General features: G+C 48.5%; 13 protein-coding genes; 4 read left to right on the top strand and 9 right to left on the bottom strand.

Annotated features, from left to right (window-relative positions):
* Positions 1-212: 212 nt before the first annotated feature.
* Positions 213-1,493, bottom strand: FFUJ_11776 (uncharacterized protein; the record flags this gene model as incomplete). XM_023570713.1 has 4 exons in its annotated part: positions 213-922; positions 970-1,042; positions 1,091-1,293; positions 1,346-1,493. The coding sequence occupies 4 exons, from the start codon at positions 1,491-1,493 to the stop codon at positions 213-215; spliced, it is 1,134 nt and encodes a 377-aa protein (XP_023437786.1).
* A 252-nt stretch (positions 1,494-1,745) lies between these two features.
* FFUJ_11777 (uncharacterized protein) lies at positions 1,746-3,516 on the bottom strand (the record flags this gene model as incomplete). XM_023570714.1 has 4 exons in its annotated part: positions 1,746-2,514; positions 2,564-2,810; positions 2,866-2,904; positions 2,955-3,516. The coding sequence occupies 4 exons, from the start codon at positions 3,514-3,516 to the stop codon at positions 1,746-1,748; spliced, it is 1,617 nt and encodes a 538-aa protein (XP_023437787.1).
* Positions 3,517-3,924: 408 nt separating this feature from the next.
* FFUJ_11778 (related to cercosporin resistance protein) lies at positions 3,925-5,863 on the bottom strand (the record flags this gene model as incomplete). XM_023570715.1 has 5 exons in its annotated part: positions 3,925-4,604; positions 4,652-4,947; positions 4,970-5,098; positions 5,210-5,656; positions 5,682-5,863. 5 exons carry the CDS (start codon positions 5,861-5,863, stop codon positions 3,925-3,927), a joined length of 1,734 nt encoding a protein of 577 aa, XP_023437788.1.
* Positions 5,864-7,275: 1,412 nt separating this feature from the next.
* Positions 7,276-10,047, top strand: FFUJ_11779 (uncharacterized protein; the record flags this gene model as incomplete). The annotated part of the gene is made up of 1 exon (XM_023570716.1): positions 7,276-10,047. One exon carries the CDS (start codon positions 7,276-7,278, stop codon positions 10,045-10,047), a length of 2,772 nt encoding a protein of 923 aa, XP_023437789.1.
* Positions 10,048-10,447: 400 nt separating this feature from the next.
* Positions 10,448-10,870, bottom strand: FFUJ_11780 (uncharacterized protein; the record flags this gene model as incomplete). The annotated part of the gene is made up of 1 exon (XM_023570717.1): positions 10,448-10,870. One exon carries the CDS (start codon positions 10,868-10,870, stop codon positions 10,448-10,450), a length of 423 nt encoding a protein of 140 aa, XP_023437790.1.
* An 800-nt stretch (positions 10,871-11,670) lies between these two features.
* FFUJ_11781 (uncharacterized protein) lies at positions 11,671-12,174 on the bottom strand (the record flags this gene model as incomplete). XM_023570719.1 has 2 exons in its annotated part: positions 11,671-11,744; positions 11,799-12,174. 2 exons carry the CDS (start codon positions 12,172-12,174, stop codon positions 11,671-11,673), a joined length of 450 nt encoding a protein of 149 aa, XP_023437791.1.
* A 569-nt stretch (positions 12,175-12,743) lies between these two features.
* On the bottom strand, positions 12,744-13,936 carry FFUJ_11782 (related to BNR/Asp-box repeat domain protein; the record flags this gene model as incomplete). XM_023570720.1 has 2 exons in its annotated part: positions 12,744-13,368; positions 13,416-13,936. 2 exons carry the CDS (start codon positions 13,934-13,936, stop codon positions 12,744-12,746), a joined length of 1,146 nt encoding a protein of 381 aa, XP_023437792.1.
* A 1,168-nt stretch (positions 13,937-15,104) lies between these two features.
* FFUJ_11783 (uncharacterized protein) lies at positions 15,105-15,950 on the top strand (the record flags this gene model as incomplete). The annotated part of the gene is made up of 1 exon (XM_023570721.1): positions 15,105-15,950. One exon carries the CDS (start codon positions 15,105-15,107, stop codon positions 15,948-15,950), a length of 846 nt encoding a protein of 281 aa, XP_023437793.1.
* Positions 15,951-16,135: 185 nt separating this feature from the next.
* On the bottom strand, positions 16,136-18,132 carry FFUJ_11784 (related to tol protein; the record flags this gene model as incomplete). XM_023570722.1 has 3 exons in its annotated part: positions 16,136-17,320; positions 17,364-17,617; positions 17,661-18,132. 3 exons carry the CDS (start codon positions 18,130-18,132, stop codon positions 16,136-16,138), a joined length of 1,911 nt encoding a protein of 636 aa, XP_023437794.1.
* An 854-nt stretch (positions 18,133-18,986) lies between these two features.
* Positions 18,987-19,493, top strand: FFUJ_11785 (uncharacterized protein; the record flags this gene model as incomplete). The annotated part of the gene is made up of 1 exon (XM_023570723.1): positions 18,987-19,493. One exon carries the CDS (start codon positions 18,987-18,989, stop codon positions 19,491-19,493), a length of 507 nt encoding a protein of 168 aa, XP_023437795.1.
* Positions 19,494-20,137: 644 nt separating this feature from the next.
* Positions 20,138-21,495, top strand: FFUJ_11786 (related to methyltransferase; the record flags this gene model as incomplete). XM_023570724.1 has 8 exons in its annotated part: positions 20,138-20,188; positions 20,244-20,276; positions 20,330-20,420; positions 20,469-20,510; positions 20,561-20,753; positions 20,801-20,938; positions 20,991-21,416; positions 21,462-21,495. The coding sequence occupies 8 exons, from the start codon at positions 20,138-20,140 to the stop codon at positions 21,493-21,495; spliced, it is 1,008 nt and encodes a 335-aa protein (XP_023437796.1).
* A 78-nt stretch (positions 21,496-21,573) lies between these two features.
* FFUJ_11787 (uncharacterized protein) lies at positions 21,574-22,277 on the bottom strand (the record flags this gene model as incomplete). XM_023570725.1 is given in 4 exon segments in its annotated part: positions 21,574-21,932; positions 21,986-22,049; positions 22,064-22,118; positions 22,183-22,277. The coding sequence occupies 4 exon segments, from the start codon at positions 22,275-22,277 to the stop codon at positions 21,574-21,576; spliced, it is 573 nt and encodes a 190-aa protein (XP_023438141.1).
* Positions 22,278-22,691: 414 nt separating this feature from the next.
* On the bottom strand, positions 22,692-23,690 carry FFUJ_11788 (related to potassium channel beta subunit protein; the record flags this gene model as incomplete). Its single annotated transcript, XM_023570726.1, has 1 exon — positions 22,692-23,690. The coding sequence occupies one exon, from the start codon at positions 23,688-23,690 to the stop codon at positions 22,692-22,694; it is 999 nt and encodes a 332-aa protein (XP_023437797.1).
* Positions 23,691-23,745: the final 55 nt, after the last annotated feature.

Raw genomic sequence — 23,745 nt, forward strand, 5'->3', positions numbered from 1 at the left:
AATCGTGAATCAATGGCCCGAGGCCCTTTGTATGCATTGTGGATATGCCAAGTCGGTTACAGGCAAAATGCAGGGGCTACATCCTAGCCTAGCGACCAAATTCATGTAACGTGCTGTTGGTTGTTGGCTGTTGGTTGCAAAAACCACGTAAAGTTTTCTAAATTATGCTTAGATGCAGCGCCAATGAGCTCGTAAAGTGTAGATGCCCCTTGTCATCTCATGATCACCCATTCTCCCGTACTCGGATCATATGAAAGATCGTAGACCGTCTCTGCGCCCTCTTCCTCAGGAACACTGTAGTCAATAACGACATTAGGTTCATTATAATGTCCCATGAACTCAAGTGCGAACTTGACTTCGGCTCCAGTACTAAGACCTTCTCGGAAGACGAATGAAAAGGGCTCGGACCTTACTATGCGTCTGCTGTCCTCAAGCTTGACAGATTGGAGGTATGTGACTGGCGTACCATCATCGTCGACGCCAGTCAATACAATAACCTGACGATTGTACACATCGCGCTCAACCTTGATAACAAGCCTGCGCTTCAAGATAAAATTTGGAATGGTGTATCCGAGCTTATCCATCACTCTCGTCATGAGGACATCCGACTCAGCCCAAACATGCATATCTGCTATGCCTTCCATGAAGGTCTCTTGTAGGTTGCAGATGATAAGCTTGCTTTTTTTGCTCTTTCCGCATGTCTCAGGGATGCCACTCGCTGGAGGAACACTGAGGGATGACCCAAGCGCAATGCAAAGATCAGCCTTCTTGGCATGACTCCGAGCAAGCTTCAGAGGTTCCTCTGGTAAGAATTCTCCAAAGTTGATGATGGTATCAAGAAGGTTCCCTCCACATGCAGTGCACTTGCGGCCTGTTCGATGGTCGTGCACTGACTTTTCATAGCTGGCGACAGCACGGAAGTCTTTGACGATTCAGCATAAGAAATATTCTTGTGGCTTATTCACTTACCTCTTATGTACTCCTTGCCACAGTCTTTGCAGCATTCCCGGTTGCTGTTACCGTGAAGTTCCGAAATGCGATCCTACGATGATCAGTCATAGCGGCCAAGAGTCTATAGGCAAGTCCTTACACGTAGGATGCCACTCCTTCGATGTAAGCCGTCACAATTCTGACTGACGAGATACTTCAGAACTCCTTGATTCTGTAGCTCCACAAGGGCCATATGTGTCGGTGTCGGGATGGCCTGAAGCGTGCTCGTGGCCTTTCCAGTACGAGCTCGCCCTTGAGCTCTCAGCGTCCAAGCACCTTCTGGTCCACGAAAGTCGGGAATGCCTATACGTATCAGCGGATGGAATACACAAAAACGGCCGATCGATCGGCTTACCTGCTGAAGTCGAGACGCCTGCGCCCGTGAAAACAATGAAGTGCTTGCTCTTCTTGATAAGTGCCACGATCTCATCTGCCTGCTTGTCAATAACGTCTAGAGGATCGCGGCGCTCAGGTGGCGCAACTTTTGGCGCCGAAGAAGCCATTTTCGCAAACTCGAATTGATCTCCACGATGGCAGTCAAATATCGGTCAGAGAATGTAGTGCTTACCTATTTATTTAGCCTGATGTTAGACGTATTTGCTGACATTCACGGTGTTCACGCTAGGCAGCAGCCCCACTATCAGAATGGTGAGTCCCTGAATGTTTCAGCAATCAATAGTTTCTATGTAACCCAATGGTAATCCAATCGTAACCCTATCGCTTCCCAATGGAGAGCCAGTCACAAACCACGCAATTCATGTGGCTCTCTTCATTTTCGCGTGAAGCTGGGGAACCTCTACGCCAACGACCTCGCCCTGCCGCCCAATCGTGAAAACAAAGCTGATCTCGACATCAGCACCAATTTCCTGCCAAGTAATACATGTCGGAGTGCCCATGTCAATTGGAGCACTCTTATCCTGGAATACGGCAACGAACTGGTGTCGGCTTTCATCTTGTACGTTCGTTGGGTAGATTCGGAAGTCGAGGTCATCAGCCTTAACGCCGAGCTTCTGGGCGGTCTGATTCTTGATGTTCACCCCGCCGATCACAAGCTTCTGAATCTCAAGACCCCGGCCATTGTCAGTGGTGTTAAGAGCAGCCTCAGTAGCCTTGCCTTTATATGATCCAGAATAGCGCGCTTCTAGTTCTTTAGCAGAAATGACTTGCAGGTATCCGAGAACTTCGCTAACGATGTCGGCGTGCACGTTGAGGTCCAGCTTTCTGTCCTCAACACTGCTATCGTGAGCCAGAATAGCGAAGCCGGCATTAAAGTCTGTGGTGAGTCCAAAATAGCTCGCATATTTGCCAATAGTTCCGCTCTTCGTCAAGGCATCCAGGATGGGCGATATAGCGTTTCCGGCACGGTAAACTTCCCAAGGTCGACCTACACCGTTGCGAAGATTAGAAGTATCGACATTAGGATGAAGCCAGCGACGGGTAACAGCAGGCGAAAGGAGGTCTGAGGCAAGGATAGAGTGTCCAGCGCGTGCGAGATCTTTGGCGGAGCTAACGAATGATAAAGCACTAGAACGGTTGTTAGCCACAGATTCATCTTTTTGGACGATGAAAATACCCTGGTTCACCAATTGCTGAAGTTTCAAGACTCTTCATGGCAAAAATATCTTCGACACCATGGCTCAGAACTCCACTATCGCTCATGCTCAGAGGCTGCAGAATGGTCTTGTTGAGAATCGAGGGCCAATCTCCACCATCACTTCGTTGCATGGCAAAGACCAACAGCTGGAAAGCGGCGTAGGAGACAACTGGACTTGTATCCGGGAGGAAGTATGGCGCCTTCTTCGCAAAGGCCTTTTGGAATGCTATAATTCACGTCAATCTAGGGGATTCAGATGGTATCTGTAGAATTTCACTTACCCTTGTAGTCGCAAGCCTTGCCAACAACACATGCTCTGGCTATATCACTTGTTAGTCCAAGTCCTCCATGGCTCCGGATGATAACATACACTCTCGACTGAGGCCTGACATTTGGCCTGCTAAGGCACCAATAGTAATTTCCTCCCAGTTCACCGTAAGCAGATCTTTAACTTTAGCCAGTTCGGGCAGATATTTAGTGATAGGCGTCTCCCACTGTTCGCCCATCTTGACAAGCCAAGCATAGACAGTGAATACCATGCTCACATCACCAACTGGAAATTTGGTGTCCGAAGTGAGGTTTGCGTTCGAGGCTTGATCTTCATGGGATGTGTAGTGATACTCGAAGAAAACGGGATCATCTCGAAGCGACTCAGCACCACCGAAGATGACCACGGAGAACGATGTAGTGTTGGGTGTGATTGGCCCGTATTTATCACTACCGCCATTCTTGATGAGGTCGTCAAAGGCCTTTGTGAACTGGGAGGTAAGCTTCTTGAAAGGCTCGGAGGATTTGTCGATAGTAGGTGGAGGATAGTATGCACCGATGGGGGCGCATGCCTGGAAGGGAATGTCGTTGTTGATACGGTCATCTTTGGCGAAAGTGCCACGGCTGAGGGCGCTCAAAAGAAAGCTTATGGTAAAAGCTCGCATTGTTATTTTGTTACAAGTTATTGGTGAGATGTTATGAGAGGCGATGAACCAGAAAGGCGCTGATGAACGGGTAGAATAGATTACGCTGAGAGACCCTTCTTATATTTGAGCCCGAGGCAGCCTGTAGCTGACGAAAAATCTACATTACGACACATCCACCGAGGCTTAGATGAGATGCCAAATGAGAATGGGTCCTTTGACAATATTCTATCTCATTTTACTTGTCTTGTGGTGTTTAGCAGGGGATGTTCACCTCCGGAGGCTCCACTCAGTCCCTTAGTCCGACTTAGTCCGTACGCCGCCAGCTTCCTACAACCGGTAGTCCGTGCCTTACTCCGTACGGCATATCAATGAACAGGATCCAGCACTGCCGCGTAACACAAAAGTTTCTATTAAAAAAAGAAAGACCTAAGTTCCGTAACCCAGGTTGATAGGAAACTCGACAGGATCTGCGAAGAGAAAAGTTCCAATGTCGAGGTCAGGGTTTTGATACCAATCTGAGCTCATTGGCCATGGACTGGCTATGAACGGCATTGACCCAACTGACATGCCACTGGCATCAGTACCGACGCCAAGTAACGATTGGTCATTGACAGATGGACTTATAGAGACTGATGAATCTGGTGTCTGGTGCTCCGCCTGCGACAGGTACCAATTCTCAAGCCGACGTATTCGCTTCGCAAGAGCATAGAACGGATGGTCTGCTGGTGCATCCTGACCTGGCGTCGCCTCGAACCGCAGGACTAGTTGACGAAGAGTATGTCGCATATCTAAGAACCGACGAAGGTGTTGCATAGATCCAGATATGCTGCCTCTAGCGGCGACAAGATCAAGACGAACAGCAAGGTTCAGGCCGCAGTTCATCATGATCCAGCCCATGTTTGACATGTACACCTCTTCACCTTGCGGCATGACAAGAATCACACTGATGAGAGAGCGAGCGGCTGACATGCTTGCCGACAGCCAGTCTATGAGCGAGCTTTCGTGTTCAAATTGATTGTTGAACTTGTCTAGACCGAAAGATGTTCCTCTCGGCGATGACTGGCTGAGTAAAAGCTCTAGAATGTGTATCTGGAGAAGCAGAGGTGCTGTAAGCCGTCAGTAAGAGACTTCGTATGATGTAGAATTGGCTTACGGCTTTCGCTCAAAGGGAAAGGAAGCGCTTCCTTGATTTCGGTACACTTCTGTGAGATTTCCTGACACCCAGAAAAGAAATGCAGACCGTTATTAGTAGACAATGTGTTGTTGACAAGATCTTCAACTCCTTCGATGAGCGTTTGCACTGTAATCATGTACGGAAGATATTTATCCATCGGGTATTCGTTCCAAGATGCAAGATGCTCGCAACAAGCAGTTATGTATGGCGTATAGAAGAATTGGCGTGTTTTCTGAAGAATAATAGACGAACTTTGCTTTTTAGCCCAAGTCCCACTAATATCACTAGCTGACTCACCTTGAAGATAAGTAATAAGTCCCTGCAAGAGCTCTCATCTCATCAGGGCCCCAGTCTGGCTTGTTCTTATCTTTCCCGCCCTCGGCACTCCATAACTTTGGTCTTCGAGGTTTATCAAGTCTCAGATCACTGATTATACTAGTAGCAAGATGGAGATGCTGTATATATCTCTTTGGCTTAGCTTGATAGTGTGCCCTGTAATCTTTAGCTGACAGACTTATCACAGGTGCAAAGACTTACCATGCAAGATTAATCAGAAGTCCCTGCAGTAGATCCAGTTGACAGAAATCGCCTTCCACCATCTTTGCGGCAACGATCTGCTTGAATAAGTAACCAAGTGCTTTTTGGGCGGGGACATCGGCATGCGAAGCTGCGGCTAGTGCAGCCAGACACGCAAAGGGGCGTTCTGCGTTCAACTCCTCAACAGATACGTCATTTCGAAAGAGGACAAAAGGAAAGTATGGGATCATTCGGGTCCTGTAGCAGTCGAGCAAGTCTCTAGCAGCTTCGAAAGTTATTATTCCTCGTTCAAATGGGTCAAATGATGCATTCTGATTGAAGATATCCTGCACTTTGCTGCTCGAAGATGCTTTTTCATAAGGACTTGTTGGCGACTTGGATGATTGCTCGGACTTGGATCTGACATCCAATCTTTCTCTATAAATACCAATCATAAGTCCTGTACTTCTAACTATGAGGTTAGAGTTCTTACCTTTGCCGATTTACATTCTGGCGACGCCTAGCTTGGTTGAAGATACACGTCTTGCCAAGTCTCAAGCATCGATCGCAGGAATCAGAGTCCTGGGTTTTCGAACACCGGATCTTTAGAGAGAAACATGTCTGGCATGTTTTCAGCAACGGCAGTGGCGATTCTCTGTTGTTTGACGAACTCATTATCGTTTAACGTTGCTTTTGCGAATATGATGATAGCATTCTTTCAACAAAGATTGAGGATGAAGAATGGAAGATCACGTGAGACACGGAACTCCGTACGTGCAGGATGAGGCTGTGTATTTGTAGCCGCGTAATCTGCGCAGCGAGACATCGTCATGGAGGATGATAACGGCATGATTATACTGATATTTTATGTTGTATTACTGTCTGTGTTTGACTTGAATAGGAAACTTGCGTTGCAGCAATTGATGAATTGGGAAGCTGCAAGACTCTTTGGTAGCCAGGGTGCAGGGTAAGTCCTTGCCGCACCTCACATTGACAACGCGTCGAGACAGAAACTAACCTCGGATAGATCCGGTTTCATGGATCAGATCATCAAAGGTTTTGTAATGACAGTCTAGTTACTTGGTAGAGCTGGAAATCCTGATGTTAATGGAATGGAATGGAATGAGTAAAAATTTGAAGTACGCTTGCCAATGGTAACGTGGTCTTCTGTAATCAGGCAGATAGATTTTGGCGCAAGTAAGGGATGAACGCGCCCGAAGATTCTACGCTTATCGACAACCGATCTCTTCTGGAGATACTATGATAAGCTTTATCTCCGAGCTTCGATGACAACAAGGGAGGAAGCTCACGTGGTATCGCGTTGAAGGTGATCACGGGCTGACGCCAAACTCCGGTTCCGAGTTGAATGCTCCGCGTGAATTGCTCCGCGTGAATTGCTCCGCGATTCGGCGTGGTTTTGCTGATCCCCCAATCCAGAACCCCCAACACCAGAATGACCCAGCAAACCCCTCTAACCCCTCTAACCACTTGAAGGGTTGACAGAAAACCAGGGCCTTAGTTCAGTTGAACTTAGGTTATCTTAGCAGGCTACTTACCAGATTTTCGGCCGCCCATGCAAGCGCCCGAGCGTTCTGGTATCTAAATGCCCATCTAACCATATTCTCATTATAGGTTGCATCACGCAACCCTCGCGCGCTTGCCAATTATTATTCCGTCCGTTCACTGACAAATGTGAAGCCAATCGACGCGGGGAACCTTGTCTCGCAGACCGTTAGGAAATTACAGGACTCGCTAAACCTCATTTCGGCTGCGATCTGCGACTCTAGCCTACCGTTCGCGCAATGCCCAGCAATATTCAGGTCATTCGCGATCATCCGAAGTCATGAGCCCTCTCGGGTGCATCTCCGCCGAGCGCCGAGATGCAGCGGAGCAAAGCCGTGATATGGCTGCTGCCGCTGAACAGGGTATATCTCCCGAAATTACATGCATATTCTCATTGTGGTTCTCTATGGCGTCAAGACAAAGAGACACTGTACATAAGGACAGATGCGATTTCTGTCTCAATCACGCAACTTTCTCAATAGTAACTACTTCTTTTATAATTGTTATTTGGTAGTCGCTGCATCATGTTGCGACAAGCCGTCCACTCATTTTTACTTGCTGCCTTTGCAGCCCAAGCTATGGCTGCTCCTAGCAACTCTTCTTCATCTGCCAAAGTCCACTGGCTAGGTGACAAGCCAGGCTTTACTTCAGGAACTACTTTCGGTCTTCCCTGGCCTCAATCGAAGTATTTCCCAAAGGACACCAAGTTCACTGCTTCTGGTGCTTCTGGTCAAGATGTTGACCTTCAATCGTGGGTTACTGGATACTGGGCTGATGGCTCAGTAAAGTGGACCGGCCACGCGATTGGAGCTTCGCAGCAAGTTCTTGACGAATATGTCGTCAAGGCTATTCCTTCATCAGAGGGCATCAACTCCACAACGTCTGCTGGTATCACTGTTACCAAGAGTTCCAGCAAGGTCAAGGTCGACACTGGCAAAGTCACAGCCGTCTTCCCCAAGACAGGCTCTGTGATCGTCAAAGAGATTGAGACCAACGGCAAGCGCATCGCTCAGAATGGAAGACTCGTTCTTCAGTCGCAGAACGACGTTTCTCACCCCGGTGAGGACAAGATCAAGTCGTTCAAGACGCTGCGATTCCAGAGCAGCATCGATAACGTCACTGTCAGCGACCAGAACTCTGCACGAACTCTGGTCACCGTCCGAGGAAAGCATTCGGCGAGCGACAAGTCTGGTCATAAATCTTGGCTGCCCTTTGTCCTTCGCTTTTACTTCTACTCTGGCTCCGAGTCGATCAAGATCATTCACAGCTTGGTCTTTGACGGAGATGCTGAGAAAGACTTCATCTCTGCCGTTGGTATCCGCTTTGACGTTCCTCTAGAGGGCGAGGAACTGTACAACCGCCATATCCGCATCGCTGGTGTTGACGGCGGCCTGCTCAGTGAAGCTGTTCAGGGTATTACTGGCCTTCGAAGAGATCCCGGTGCCAATGTTCGAGCTGATCAGTTTGATGGCAAGGAGCTGCCCGATATCTCTACTTGGGATGTTCGTGTCTCCAGCCGCCTTCACTGGATTCCTCCCTGGAACGACTACAGCCTAAGCCAACTTTCAGCTGATGGTTTCACTCTCAAGAAGCGAACCAAGGCTGGCCAAAGCTGGGTCTCCATCCCTGGCGGCACTCGCGCCGAAGGCCTTGCATACCTTGGTGGTGCTACTGTCGGAGGTCTCGCCGTTGGTCTTCGCGACTTCTGGAAGCGATTCCCGACTGGCTTTGACATTTCTTCCGCCGCTTCTGACACTGGAAGCATTACCCTCTGGTTGTACAGTCCATCTGCTGAACCTCTTGACCTCCGTCCTTACCATGATGGTCTCGGTCAGAAGAACTACACCGATCAGCTCGACGCTCTTGAGATCACCTACGAGGACTGGGAACCTGGCTTTGATACACCTTACGGTATCGCGCGAACTAGCGAGCTGTATCTGGTTGCCTTTGACAAGACTCCTTCGCAAGAGACACTGGCGAAGCATGTCACACAGATCAACAACCCTCCCGTCCTCGTCCCCGAAAGCGAGTACATCCAGCAGACCAAGGCTATCGGTACATACTGGGCTCCCGCCGACACTTCAACCGCTGCCTCTAAGAAGCTCGAGGACAACATCAACTTCCTCGCCAAGTTCTACCAGTCTGAGGTTGAGCACCGCCGTTGGTACGGCTTCCTTGATTATGGTGACTTCATGCACACCTATGATCCCGACCGCCATGAGTGGCGATACGACATTGGTGGCTACGCATGGGATAACTCTGAGCTGTCGCCCGATCTGTTCTTCTGGCAGTACTTCTTGCGCACGGGTCGTGAAGATATCTACCGCTTTGCCGAGGCTCTCACGCGTCATACTGGCGAGGTCGACGTTTACCATCTCGGTAACTGGAAGGGTCTTGGAACGCGACACGGTGTGCAGCACTTCAGCGACAGTGCCAAGCAGGCTCGTATCTCACAACCCCAATATCGCAAGTACTTTTACTACCTTTCTGGCGGTGATGAGCGCATCGGTGAGCTATTCGAAGAACTTCTTGACACTGACAAGACCTATGGTGTTCTTGATCCTCAACGAAAGGTCCGCAAGGATGGCTGGGTTCCTACGCCAAATGCGACTGTTGCCTTTAGCTTGGGCACAGATTGGGGTGCGCTTGCTGGCGGATGGCTCATTGACTGGGAGCGCCGCGGTCCTCGATGGGAAGAGTCCAAGGCAAAGCTCACCAGCACTGTCAAGAGCATTGCCAAGCTCAAAAACGGTTTCGTCACTGGTAATGGTCTCTACAACCTTCAGAACTGGACCCTTGGTCCGCCTCCATCCGATCCCGACAACAAAGGCCACGTCGAAGTCTCGCATCTGAACGCCGTCTTTGGTCTTCCCGAAGTCGTCTCTGAGCTCATCCTGTACTTCGGCGATGATCTACCTGAGGGCTTCAAGCAGGCTTGGCTGGATTACTGTTACTATTTCGAGGCCACTGCGGCTGAGCAGAAGGCTCGATATGGTGTCGATTTCGGAAAACTGAACTTGTACCAGGGTCACTCACGTCTCACGGCATATGCTGCGAACCAACAGCACAATACCACCATGGCTAATCTCGCTTGGACCAAGTTCTTTGAGAGTGACGGATTCAAGGCACCTACAGCCACTTTCACTACAGCCGAGATTCCGGAGCATGAGGGGCTCATTCCTGGAGAGGAAGCACCTTGGATTTCTACGAACGATGTTGCGCAGTATGGATTGGCAGTTATTCAAAACCTTGCTCTTGCTAGGGATGCCCTTGAGGACTACAATCCTAAGGCCTAAGAGCTTGCACTTTGACGACTGGCTTTTTATTACACACCATCTTTCCAATTCCCATTCGGGATTTCCCTGTATTTATTCTCTAGCCTATAATTTACTCGATGAATCGAAATGCGAAACCATCTACTATATCCTCTTCCCCAAGCTCGATCGGACATCGTACAACTTCATAAGCATTCGATTGATACACCCGTAACATGTCTTCTTGAGCCTCTGTTTCAACCAGAAGTGCCTTCCCAGACACGATCCTTGTCCCATTGGGGTCATTTGACATTGCCAATGATTGGCCCCCCCTCAAGAATCCTGCAGCAGCTACAGCAGGTCTCAATTGAGGTTCGCAGCCTAGCAGACTAAATAGGACAGCAACGTCGGCTAGGTCTCCTTCAACGAAATACCCAACGGGTTACTCAATATGCTCGGGGCGTGGTTCATCATGCAAGTGCGCTAGTCGGCGATCAGGGAGCGTTGACTCGATGTTCAACATTGAATGCGGTGAATGAGATGAAAGACTCCTTTTTGCCGGGTTGCGTGGGATAAATGTTGGAATGAAGTTAGTGAGGCTCGGTATTTCTCTCAGGTACATTTCGATGGCGGTCTTGTTGATGGCATTGGTTTCCAGAAAAGAGCCAGCATTTCCCGATGAGTCGGTAGCAGAAATAGCACGACCATTAGGCGATGCAATGCCAACTGCTTGTGCAACAGCCTCAATGGTGTCCGGTTGTCCTTCAAGCTTTATCCAGAACTTTGAAGCTTCAAGCCTACGTCTATGCCGCTCCATCAACCGGGCCCGAAAAGCTCTATGTGCAAGCTCTTGTCTTTGTCTCATCACGAGCTCTGGGTGTGACGCTGCCTTCGACGGCGTCATGTTGAAAGATAATTGGAGTGACTCCCGACTGACTTCTTGACTCTGATAGAACTTGGATAATGATCGAATGGTGTTCTGGTACTTCTATCTTGTGTTTGCTGCTGTAAGGAATTTCGAGCCATGCAGGTTGAAAAGCGGTTGGATAGGGGTGCCATAGGTGACTTGACCAGTTATAAAGTGGCGCCTGCGCCCCTTTATATACCCCAAATCGGATAAAAAGGAGAGACCTAGCTCTTGTTCAGCCGGCAGTGAGATGACTTTTAGAGTTGTCTTTCCAAGAACCTTGATTATTTAACTACATAGGTGGTTGCTGCTTGTAGTGTTAGACTTTAGATTGCTAGCACGTGTGAAGAAGACAGAGGATCTCATTTATTACAGTGTAAGCTTCTGTTGATTGTATAAAGTCTCTTCCTTTTGCAATGCCCCAGGGCTTGCATCAATATTTATTGGTCATCGTGAAAGCATCTAGGTAAAAGCTTATATTGAGAAACAGAATTATCGTGTTCTCATTCATCACCTGTGTTCACAAGGTAAAGCTTAACCTTATAGGCGACAGTCAACCTCATATTTGATTGTATAAACTTTAAGTCTATGACGGGCCTGGCCACTGAGATCACTGCAACACATTTAAGTTAAACCCCCCTCTAAATCATGTCCCCTAGCAAGCAACCAAAAAGTCATTATTCGCAAAACTGAGCCCCCATCTCACTTGAATACGCACCCTGACAAGCCTGGGATTCTGCAGAGTATGGCCAGGCACGTCAGGTTGTATAATCCGAGACCGTCCGTCTTTTATCCCATCCCCTGTAGTAACTGAGCTCTTGCTCCAAATCCTCTGTAAGTAGTGTTAGCACCTCTGAATACACTTTAATCATAGACGAAAATATACCCGCTTTCTTCCGTTCCTTTTCCTCGTTCAACTTGCGCTCCACGCCCTTGAGAGCCCCGCGCATCTCCCTCGAGGCCCCATACGTGGCCTGCAACTGGTTCAGGACGGCACTGTCGCGGTATCCCAGACCCTTGAGCCTCCTCTTGATGACAAGGAGATCCCCCTCCAAGTCCAGGCCCTTAACATAACAGTCTGTATGTGGAGCGTTTTGCTCCACGCGAAGCTGTGGATCGCCGCGGTAGTGCTTTTGTATCACTGGAACGTGACGAAAGGGCCTTGTGGTGTGGACTGGTATGTGGCCCGATGGCATACCAGCTCCGTGAGTCTTGGGGCCCTTGATGGTAAGGGCGCGTCGTAGTGATTGAAAGACACTCATCGTGAAGTAGTCTGTGGAGGATGTGTGTGGAGTGATTTGTTGGTGAGGGTATTGAGGGAGAGGACATGATCAAGCAATGATATTTATATTTCAAAATTGCGTTACTTGTCACTATGGTGTCATAAAACCTTCCTGGGTGTGATCATAAAGGCTAAAAGATCTATTCGATGAGGTAGGATAGGGCTCAAAAGTTAATGTGTAAGCAGACAAATAACAGGTGAGGATGAATGAACTTAAGTGTGGCCGGAATTATTTTATTGTAAATTCTGAGGGTTTGAACCGCATCACAGCTCGAAACTTGCGTGGCCAAACTTTATGCATTGAGCCTCGCTAATGAATAAAGAGCTACCATTGATTGGAAGTTAAAGCTTATGAAAACTTAACAAGATATGTCAAACCAGCACACTGAAAAGTCCCAACTAGCTTCCGCTTCTGGAAGCTAATATGCACATGTTGAGTATTTCACACATTGAACGCAAAGTCAATTTGGATTCAAAGTCACTCTAGCTTAAATCTAAGATGGTTGCTATGGATTTAGGATTATTGAGCTAAATTATGTAGATTTTCGTCTAAGCCTTCATGATTTCAGAAAGTCTAACAACACTAGCACTGACGGTGTTGTTTCCACCAGCAGGAGGAAGAATACCTGCGCCCATAATCATAAGCAGATCAGGATCCTTCTTAAAGGTCAAAAGAGCACGAGTGTATGCTGTAGGCTGAGGAACGCTCCACTTCTTCCAGGCGGACGCATCACCAAGAGCCTGGTTGGTGAAGATCTCAGACATGGTGCCGCAGCTAACGACAATGGTACCGTTCTTTCCACCGTAAGGAGTCCAGACAACGTAGGGAGAGCCAGCGGGTCGAGTACCGTCGGTAGAAATGATCTGCTGACCGGGCTTGTTGAGGAACTTCTGGGGGTCCTTGGAGAGGCGGTAGAAGACGGGGAACCAGTAAGTGCTGCCGGCGGGAGGGTTGGGGCCGCCACCATACTCGTAGGTGTAAATGTACTCGTTGTTGGGGAGCTTGGCGACAGTGGGCATACCAGGGCGAGCGTAGTAGTCATCGTACTTGGTGTCCTCAATAACAGAGCTCCATTTCTTGAGATCAGTGGTGGTCTGGTGAACAAGCTTTTGGGAGTGAGTAGCGTTGTCGCGCTGATCAGAATAGTACAGAATGAGCTTCTCCTTATATGTCCTGGAGGGTATTAGCAAATGATCCATTGCATTATGAGCTCCACTTACATCAGGAAAGGTTCCCAAACTGGGGTAAGCCCATGCTCAGGTTTGGCCTCGCCACCAAGAGCAACATGGCTGACGAACTCCCAAGTTTCACCCTTATCAAGACTAGCATAGACCTCGATAAGAGTCTCGCTCAAATCAGTGGGGATACTGCTGCCCGAGATAAGAACAGTACCCTTGGGATACTTTCCGAATCGCCGGGGGAGCTCGTAGAGCTGAGGTTGATATCGCAGACCCCAGTTGTTCTGAGTATCCTGGACCTTGGAGAAAGGTTTCCAAGTCTTTCCGCCATCCTTGCTCCTCACGATGGGGAACCAAACGTGAGGAGGCTCGGGAGAGTAGTTCTCCCAAGTAGCCAGAAGCGTACCATCTGAAAGCTCAAGAGGGCGAGCGTAGAGGACCTGAGGGTCGTTGTAGTTGGAAGGAGGATCAAAGATCTCAACGTTGCTAAAGGTCTTGCCCTTCTGAGCAGGCTTTGCCGCCACAAGTGGCAGCAAGAACGAAACAATGGCGGCGAAACGCATCTTGGGGCCTGTTTCTGTTGTCGATGGCAGGTTGCTGAGCTCCAAAAGATGCGGTCAAGGTTGGAGTCTTATATAGTCAGCTTGCGCTTAAACCATCGCATAACGATGACATCTCCGCCGAGGTAGTGTCATTTTACGTAGCGTCATTGTCTCTATTCCGCTGCGGAGAAATTGAGCCCCATCGTCTGGGGTGTTAGTGATAAATCTGGGGAATATGGGGAAATGATTGGCGCGCAAAGTGAGGAATCCATGCTTAAGTCGATGCGCGCCAATCGGCAACGCATAACAGTTCGGCAGTCCAGCAAGGGTGAACAATTTGGCTCGTGAAGCATGCGGGGGCATTCTTTTGATAGGAGCGATAACTTCTATGATTCGGTAGGTTAGCCACCGAGATCAGCAGATTGATTAACGCTGTGGGCTAATGCAGTTGCTTGTTTTAGGTATTCGTCGGCGAACAATGGGGGTTGTACCCTGGTCAAGGTTTGGTAGCCTCGGATCAACAATGCTGATGGAGGTTAGGCATTGAGGCTCAGAACAGCACGAGACTCAATTCAGGGACAAGGGTAACATGCAGCAATGTAGTATTGCTCCAAAGTTTAACCATAGAATTGGGTGTTCGAGATCGGCAGGCCCGGACAAAGGGCAGCTCGATGGAACATTATACTCCGTTAACGACGTTCCGGTCGCTGGCTTCCCTGATGTCTTCTTTTCACTTCTCCGGAAGATGAAAGTGATCTTGGAATCACTACGACCATGGTGAGAGTTGCTGATCGAAGAAGAAAAGTAATCCGGAGGCACGAGACTCAGTAATGACAGCGAAGGATCAGCAACGATCTAAACCAACCTGAAAAGATACAACCTACCAGAGAGGGTGTCAACGACAAAGATTTCTCAACTCATGAAACAGACTCAATAGTTCCTTAACTCAGAATATCCATTTTGAACCGTTGTGTTTGTTGTCCTATTGGACCGTCAACTTACTCATCTAATCCGACTAGACGCTATAATCAAGCGCGCTATTACTTACCCCGCCGCGTCAGATCTCACCCAAGCCGTTGAATCGCGTAAGCACCATCAGCAACACAAATATCGGCAATCAACGCCTTTTGACCTCGAATGCAGCGCCACGAATCTATCGCCATTCATAATCTCTGCACCGCTCCCAAATATGAGCGCACAGGCAAAGCCCCTCTCCTATATGGAGAAGCTTTCGAATGAAGTCTTTGTTTACCGCCCTTCTGAACCTACCGCGCCGGACTCTCCGAAGATTATCATCATCGCCAGTTGGACCAACGCGCTTGATGGCCATATCGCCAAATACGTCGATAAGCACAAGGAACTATACCCATCGTCGCAGCTTGTTCTTGTGAAGAGCTATAACAAGAGCTTTTTCGACCCTAAAGTTCTCGCAGAGTCAGTGAAAACAGCGGTGCCGGTTATCAGAGCCTCATTCCCAGCTGCCCCAACATCAACGGCTGCCCCAGGAATTATGATCCATCTCTTTTCGAACGGCGGTTCGTCGAATATCTCATCGTTATATGATGTGTATGCTGCAACTGCTCAAGAAGGCGAAGATCCCTGGCTTCCGCCTCACGTAACAGTCTTTGACTCAGCACCGGGTGCTCAGCGCCTCACCAACACAGCCGCGTTCTTCAAATCTACTGTTCCAAAGTCATATCGTTGGGTTTGTATGCCGCTTGTCTATTTGGTTGCAGCTATAGGGCAGTTCGCCAAGTTCCTTGGTCTGACAAAAGACTGGCTGGCTTTCTGGGGTTCGACGCATAATACCGCTCAGGGCAAGAGGGAGCGTGAGATTCGGCGAACATACATTTATAGTGAGGAGGATGAGTTGATTCATTATAAAGATCTGGAGGCGCAGGCTGCTGAGGCGGAGAAGCTGGGGTTTGATGTTCATCTGGAGAAGTTTGATGGGTCTCTTCATGTTGCACATGCAAGGAAAGATGAGGCGAGATATTGGAGCGCTGTCCAGAAGACTTGGAGTGGTTTTGAATAGTCACCATATGTCTGACTTCAAGATAGCAAGCAGACTTCCGAATCGTTACACGAACTCAAAGGCAAAGATCTCCTAGCAGTCAGTGATGGAGCGATTAACCCTCACCGACAAAGTATATGAACATCTAAATATTTATAAACATATAGGGTGCAGATCCATGGTTCCAACAGCAATAATCTAAATAATCACCCTAAGCGGATAAGTCTGTGCCCCAGAAGATAATCCCCCAGTTCCAGATCGGGAACGGAAAAGTCAACATCGATACATCCGAACCTTTCATAATAGTCTCCCATGTCCTTCAATACCAAGACCATGTCAGAGTTCAGAAATACTATTCCGAGCCAAGTATGCCCCGCCTCCAAATCTTCGTATATGCTATCACCCGCTTCGTACTCCGGTGTTATGGAAAAGCCATCATGATAAGTGATTCCATGTCGCTCAGTGCCACCCTTTACAAGAGTCAATTTCCACATGTTCCGAAGATTCCAGTGGTCTCCTTCCTTTCGGCGTATTTTCACGTGAACAGTCTGAGCCTGGATCAGGATATACTTACTCAACGATGCAGATAGACTCTGGAAGGTATCCAAATTCCTCAACATTTCAGCGTCGTCTATAACAGTGCCATCTTTCAGCAGAAGAGAGGCTGTTATATCCTCTTTATAGACGCTGTTGGCTGATGGGTATGCCTTTCCCTTCCAGCCAACCCACGACCAGCTCGGGAAATCCGGTCGCCTCTGCGCCAGGCCTACTATATGCCAGTTAAGAGCAGAAACCACGACGTCCCCGACTGACATGTCGGTACTGTATGGAATCGGCTGACCCCATATATGACGAAAAGACTCTGGAAATGCATCTTGGAATAAGTTGAGAATACCAAGGAACGCATTCAGTCTATCGCTGGGATACGTTATTCTTCGTTCGGAAAAGTCTCCCGTGAGTGAGTATACACCTTCCGTGCCGGCATTCCCCGGGATAAGATGTAATATGCTGCAGCGAAAGGGATCGGATAGATCAGAGACATCTGCCTGAGCTAAAAGGTCCAAATCTTGTTCGATGGTTTCCCGGAACTCACGCTCCATACAGTGAAGGTATACCTGCTCATCGGTAAAAATAAGCTTCCTTCGAGACACGAGGCCCTCTTGGTAAGTCCATGCTCGGGACGCCCATGCCGTGCCTCGAATTGCTTCTTTTGCACTTCGGCCAGTGGAGACTAGGTGATGATTCCTAACACAAAGATCTACCGATGGCGCTCTGGCTCTAGGAGTGCTTATCCCTGGCAGGCCATAGCATGAGCTGTCCCCAGCAGCGGTGATGATGGTCAAGTCTGCTTGACGGTAGATCTTGTGCATCATCTGGATTTGCTCTCGCTTCTGAGGACAATCTTGTTGTGGCACAGAGGAACGGAATACCGACCTCGGCCGTGACAGTAATTGCATCCTCGATAGTCTGCGGAAGGCTGGTCATGGAAGGATATGACTCGGTTGTAGATGTTCTCTCTCCCCATACATACGACAAAGCTGCGAACTTTGCTCCGGCTGGCAAAGGCTCCAGGTCCCGAGTTGTACAATTGATAATAGCAATGCTCACTGGCAGGGACCGGCTTTCTGAATCCGGGTTGCATAATGTCCCGTGCTGTTCCATGCAATGGGTGAGCCATCGCTTTATTGCTTCAAGTCAGCCTTTGCGGGGTAATCAGCCTGACTCGCTGACCGACTCCATTCAAAGTGTCAGAAAGATTGGCCAAACATCCAAAGTAATGAGCAGACCGCGGTAGGTTATTGTACCAGAAGGGGCCATCCATAGGTCCGCGCTGAATCCGAACAACTAGCCACATTGAATCTTTTTGATCTTTGGCTCGTTCCAAAACCCGATCACCTAAGTTCACATCAAACGGGATCGTTTGTTTTGCTCCTCTGTAGGCGAGCTGGCTTGGAATAGCGAACATGCCAAAATTCTCGTCTCTTCGTAGGGGGCCAGTGTCATGATCGCCCACGGCGATAGAAAGCAGCGCCTGGCAGAGGGGACAGTCTTCATCATGCAGAATAGTACTTCGCTTGCCAAAGAAGGCTACTGGCTCCCGGCATTGAACATTGGTCCAACGACCGGACAGAATATCGTCGAGGTCTAGTGATTTACATCTTGAGCAGAGGCTTTCATCCGTGGTATGTCTCGAGGCGATCATTTTTGATACTGGATTTTTACGATCGGCATAGTAGTTTGGGTGTCCATGAAATTTCAAGTGCTGCCTGAAAGTGAGCGGCCCACAGTCAGCAATTATCACTGGTTGTGGGCTACATGGTATTGGCCAAGACTTTTGGCTGGCTGTCCAATCATATATCGCTTTACCAGGATATTTCATACAAGTGTTGAGTATGAACAGAGTATGTACTAGCTACCTATGCAATGGGTACTGGTAGATTTATTTCTTTGTTAGTCCGGTAATCATGAGCCATTGGTAGATCAATCCCTCAAGAGCAATATCGCATTAGCCCTGATAACTGCTGAACCAATACTGAATTACCATAGCCAACCGCCATTTTAGCATTGACGTGATTCGTTCGGCTTTTGATTCTTTGTCTGAGGTCACTACTGTACATCACTGTCTGTTGGAACCCAGATATTGTGACTGTTTTATTGGCGACACGTTGAACAGCATTGATGAGAACGACGTTCAGTGGAGAGGCTATATGAGAATCAATAATACAGTTCAATGGTGGCCATGACATGCGACCTCAATGCTTGTCCAGGTGTTCAAACGGCAACAGACTGCATGATGAAGAGTTCAAGTGAACTATCGTAGTTTTCACGCTGAACATCAACATTTACTGCGAGTGATGGAGGACATCTTATCACTTACGCATTGTTGACTGAAATCCTTTAAATAGACCCAACCCATCGCCTCCAAATCCATCATCATCCATCATCTCATCCACATTGACAACAACCTTCACAGCAACCTTCACATATCATCTCAACATTCACTCACCATACACCACCAACAGCACTCAAAAGTAAAGTTCTTCCTCATCCTTAACCATGTGTCCCATTACCTTCTGGAAGCACGAGTGTTTCTTTTGCGGAGCCGTCAAGGACAACGCTTCTCTCTACGACCCCGAGATCACCAGTGTTTGTCCAGGTTGTGCTTCTCCAGTCGAGGTGGAGCTGGAGTGGCGCCTCTGGATCTGCCCCCCTTGTGAGGAAGAGCGAGCTACTGCCCAGCCCAAATATCCCCCTAACGGCCAGCGCCCACAGGGGGGTGTCCGTACGTATATGTTCCCGAATGAGACTCAGCGCCAGAACGGACCTCAGCGCCAGAACGGACCTCAGCGTCAGAATGAACCTCGTTTCCAGGATGCTCCGCGGTTCCAGCCGTTTCAGAACAATTCAAGTGGCCATCGCGCTGCTGAGCAGTATCCTGCTCAGCAAGGTGAGCAACGTCCCCGGTACTTCCAGATGGGCCATCCTCCCCGTGGTCAGTACGAACCCCGCCGACAGGGTCGTCGTGAGAGCCATGACCACCATGACCACCACCACCACTACTAGGTGAGGATGTCCTGGGTAGCTTGTCAACAAGTTTCCGTTCTTCTATCTTCAAGAGGATCAGTGAATAGTTGATGAATTACCAGGGCGGCGGCGACCTTCGGAAAGAAAAGAGAAACACTAACTAGAAAAAAAATATGAAAAGTCGAGGAAAGGCTACAAAAAAGGGGGATTCGACGGGAGGAATACGGTATCATAACGGAGGAAATGTTTTAGAAGGTTCTTGGAGCTATCAGGTATCTGACGAGTATTAGTCTAGAATGAGGGGGTAGATAGATTGCCAATGAGTATTTTTTGATAACTTGTTATGTGCATAGAACGAGTGCTTGCGTGATTATGAACACAGCGACTAAGTAACTATTTTATATCAATGATCTCAGAGTACAAGGAGAATTATCAGACGTAGATTGCCCCTGTGGAATTCTCACCATGGATTGGTATAGGCGAAATAGTTAGACCTTAACCAAAACACTCACTACTTTGGGACGTCGTATGATCAAACCCTGGTAACCCATCTGCATATGCGCGACGAACTCAACCAACAGGATGACACAGCTCGACTGGGATTGTATTTCCTTATAAAAAAGCATGATTTCCTCCGGGCGGGGGAGTTTTCAACGTTGCGTGATTAAATTGTTTCTATCAAAATGGCAGAACCAACCATCAACGCGGAGCCTGACCTCATACCGGATGAACAGGTTCTTCTACCAGTTACCATGAACTACAAGGAGACTCACTAACTGCGAATTTCAGTCGGGCGAAGAGCATGACTCGTCTATTGGATCGGTAGGTCGCTTCTCACGAATATTTGACGTTACCGACCTGACTTTGGGGAAAAGAGCCTAGCATCCACGTCTGAGAGCTTGAGGAGCTCCATTCTAGACTATCGAAAGGAAAATGGGAGGACTTATCATCGATATAAGGATGGGAGTCAGTCTCTTTCGTTGTTGTGTTGTTACAGTTGACTGATGATCACAGAGTATAACCTTCCTAATGACGACGTCGAGAAGGAGAGACTTGGTATGGAAAAGCCTCGAGTGGCTGTCTTCACTGTTGATTCTTTCGGCTAGACTTGCAGCATAACCTGTTTATTTTGATGCTCGACAACAAACTCGGCCTTGCACCTCCGAATGATCCTAATTCTGATGCCAAGCGTGTTCTTGACGTTGGCACCGGGACAGGAATATGGGCCATTGACTACGCTGACGAGCATCCCGAAGCAACAGTGATCGGAGTCGACCTCTCGCCGATTCAGCCTGATTTGTATCTCTAACAGCCAACGCTGCAGGATATCTGCTGACAGTGATCAGTGTTCCTCCGAACGTGGAGTTCTTTATCGATGATATCGAAGAACCGTGGAACTTCACTGAGCCATTCGACTATGTTCACAGTCGAATGATGACATTTAGCATCAAGAGCTGGCCGAACCTTGCGAGCAGTATTTACGAGTAAGGTTTATGACTAACTTCTGCACAATAATGCTGATGACTGTTACTTTAGCAACCTTGTTCCTGGTGGTTACATGGAACTTCTAGAAATCGATCTCTTCGCCCACTCAGACGACAAGACCCTGACTGAGGATCATCACCTCTCTAAGCTAATCCACCTTCTCGACGAAGCATCCATCAAGATTGGTCGCCCGTTTCAGGATAATAAAAAGAATAAGGATATTCTGCGCGATGCGGGATTTGTGGACATCGTTGAGACTGTTTTCAAGTGGCCAACAAACCGTTGGCCTTTGGATAAAAGGTACAAGGAAATTGGTGAGTGGAACAATCTCAACATGGATAGCTTCAAGGGTCTTGAAGCATTGTCCATGGCAGCTTTGACAAGAGTTCTTGGGTGGACTCAGGAAGAGGTTACGATCTTTCTGGCAAAGGTCAGAAGGGACCTCAATGACAGGACCATTCATGCTTACTGGCCGGTGTAAGTGTATTATATCCTCCTGAAGTCCAGCTGCTAACATCACAGATACTCAACTTATGGGAGAAGACCTCTCGGTTGAGGCGGTGGAAGATGTTGAGGGATAGTGGCACTGTTAATTAATGTTGTCATGTATGTTTATCTAAGCGAGTGCTTCGACCTAGAGGAGTATTCCTACGATCATGAATATTATACTCAGTACCCCAAGAGAGGCACCCAACCGTGGTGCACTGTCCGTCGCAGGGGCTGCACCACCTGTAGATGATTCCCGAGCAGTACTTGAAGCGCTCTCTGCGCCCTTGGTGCTCCTGGTAGTTTCTGCCTCTGATGTCGTAGAGGCTGGAATCGATGTCGCTGAAGAACCGTGTGAAACATGCGAAGTAGTTTTGGCGTTGCTCGTGGTTGAAGACAAGGAACAGGTACTGGTTCCTTCTGACTCGATGCCGCAACCTTTCTCAGCGTCAAAGGTAAAGTCGAGGTTCCTGGCCTGGCATTCTGTATGTTGGCGCTCGACAGATTCTACAAGTAGATCATTAGAGGGTTCCAGTCTTCTAAAGCTTGAGGATACTGACCAGGCATCACATCTGCATCACATTTCTTGGCCATGCAGCAGAAATACGCCTCGCGGTACTTCTTCTGGGTGCACATACAGGCCGGATCATTGGTACACGAACCTCCCGGAAAGCTGGCATCGAAGCATCCATTCTGAGCAATATGTTAGATTGGGAATTCATAGATGTGGCGGGAGCTACTTGCGTCGCATTCTGACTTGCGTAGCTCGGCTCCTTGGTCAAACTGCGGCGCGGCGACAGCGAGAGCTGAGCCGAAAAGGCTCAAGATCAAAAGTCCAGACGCGCGGACCATTCTGTCAGCTCAGAAGAAATGGATTCGACGAAGGCGATAACAATTTCTGTATATCCTCCTGTTGCTAGTGGCTTTAGGTGAGTCGCGGGCGTAAAGGACGGGGAATTGTTTTTCTGATGAGTGGTTTCGTGTCGCAACGCGTTGCTGTGCTGTCATGAGAACACGATGATTATGACGCTTGGCTGGATTGGGCAGATGGCACCAGTTCTGAAATCGGAATAGCGGGGTGAAGGGAAACCAATCATCAGACATAACAATGTAAGCAAGACATCTTGGGTTCAATAAAAGGGCGAAGTAATCAGGAAGTTGGAACAAATCAACAACTCGGCAGGATTAATCACCAAGTCATGTCCGAATTAGATAGGAACGACTTGTTGTTCATCGACCAATTCATGAGGGGAAACATCATCAAGACTACCTCCAGTAAAGAGAGCAAGAAGGCTTGGTGATCTTCCATGCCTCATCTAATACCTCCAGCACCTCTTCCGGCAACGGACCCTTCTCAACATTATCCAGGTTACTCTCAAGCTGGCTGAGAGAGCTGATACCAATTACTAACCCATCATTGCCATCCATGACCTTGAGCTTGCTATGGTGAACAAGCCATCTGAACGCAATCTCCAAGAGCGTCAACCCTAATTTATCAGCGACAGGTTGAATCACCTTCAAAGCCTCAAAGTTGACGTCCTTGAAGTACCTGTCGCGATACATCGCCCCAATCACCGGGTCCTGGGTGGAATATCGTCCGCCGTCAGCTGGGATCTCTTTGCTTTTGTAGCGACCTGAAAGTACACCACCAGCCAAGGGATTATAGACAAGAATATCCATCCCAAACTTTCGACAGCACGGAACGAGTTCTTCTTCGATGGCGCGGGTCAAGCAGTTGTACATAGCCTGATAAACGGTGGGTTTGACCCAGCCTTTCTGGTGAGCAATTGTGCAAAGCTCAGCAACTTCCCATGCCGCAAAATTGCTCAGGCCAAGCTTCTTGAACTTTCCCTCTTGATAGAGTTCATTGCAAGCCTCAAGCGTCTCCTGGAACGGAACTGAACGATCTGGTGCATGAAGGTAAAAGATATCCACGCTATCGGAACCAAGCTCGCCAAGACTCTTGTTCAAGTTCTCCTTAACAATGGTCTTGGAGTGATCGCCAGGCTTGTAAGGATACCATTTTGTAGCGAGAGTAAGGTTGCGCTCTCGCCAGTTGGTAAGCTTGGTCCAGCCTTCTTGCTGGCCGCCGACGTAGGTTCTGGCTGTGTCGACTTCATTATAACCGCGGGACTGTAAATAGTCGAGGCATTGATTGAAGGTGTCAAGGGAGGTAATGCGGCTTCCATAGGTTTCTGAACCTTCGGGGCCGAATGTCAAAAGCCCAAGGCTGACGCGGGGCTTGGTCTTCGCGGTTCCAGTCATGATAAGAGTGGTGGGACTCAACTGATGAATAAAGACTGATTGGAGTAGGAATGTA

This window comes from Fusarium fujikuroi, chromosome FFUJ_chr11 (assembly GCF_900079805.1).
Source record: "Fusarium fujikuroi IMI 58289 draft genome, chromosome FFUJ_chr11".
NCBI classification, from domain to species: domain Eukaryota; kingdom Fungi; phylum Ascomycota; class Sordariomycetes; order Hypocreales; family Nectriaceae; genus Fusarium; species Fusarium fujikuroi.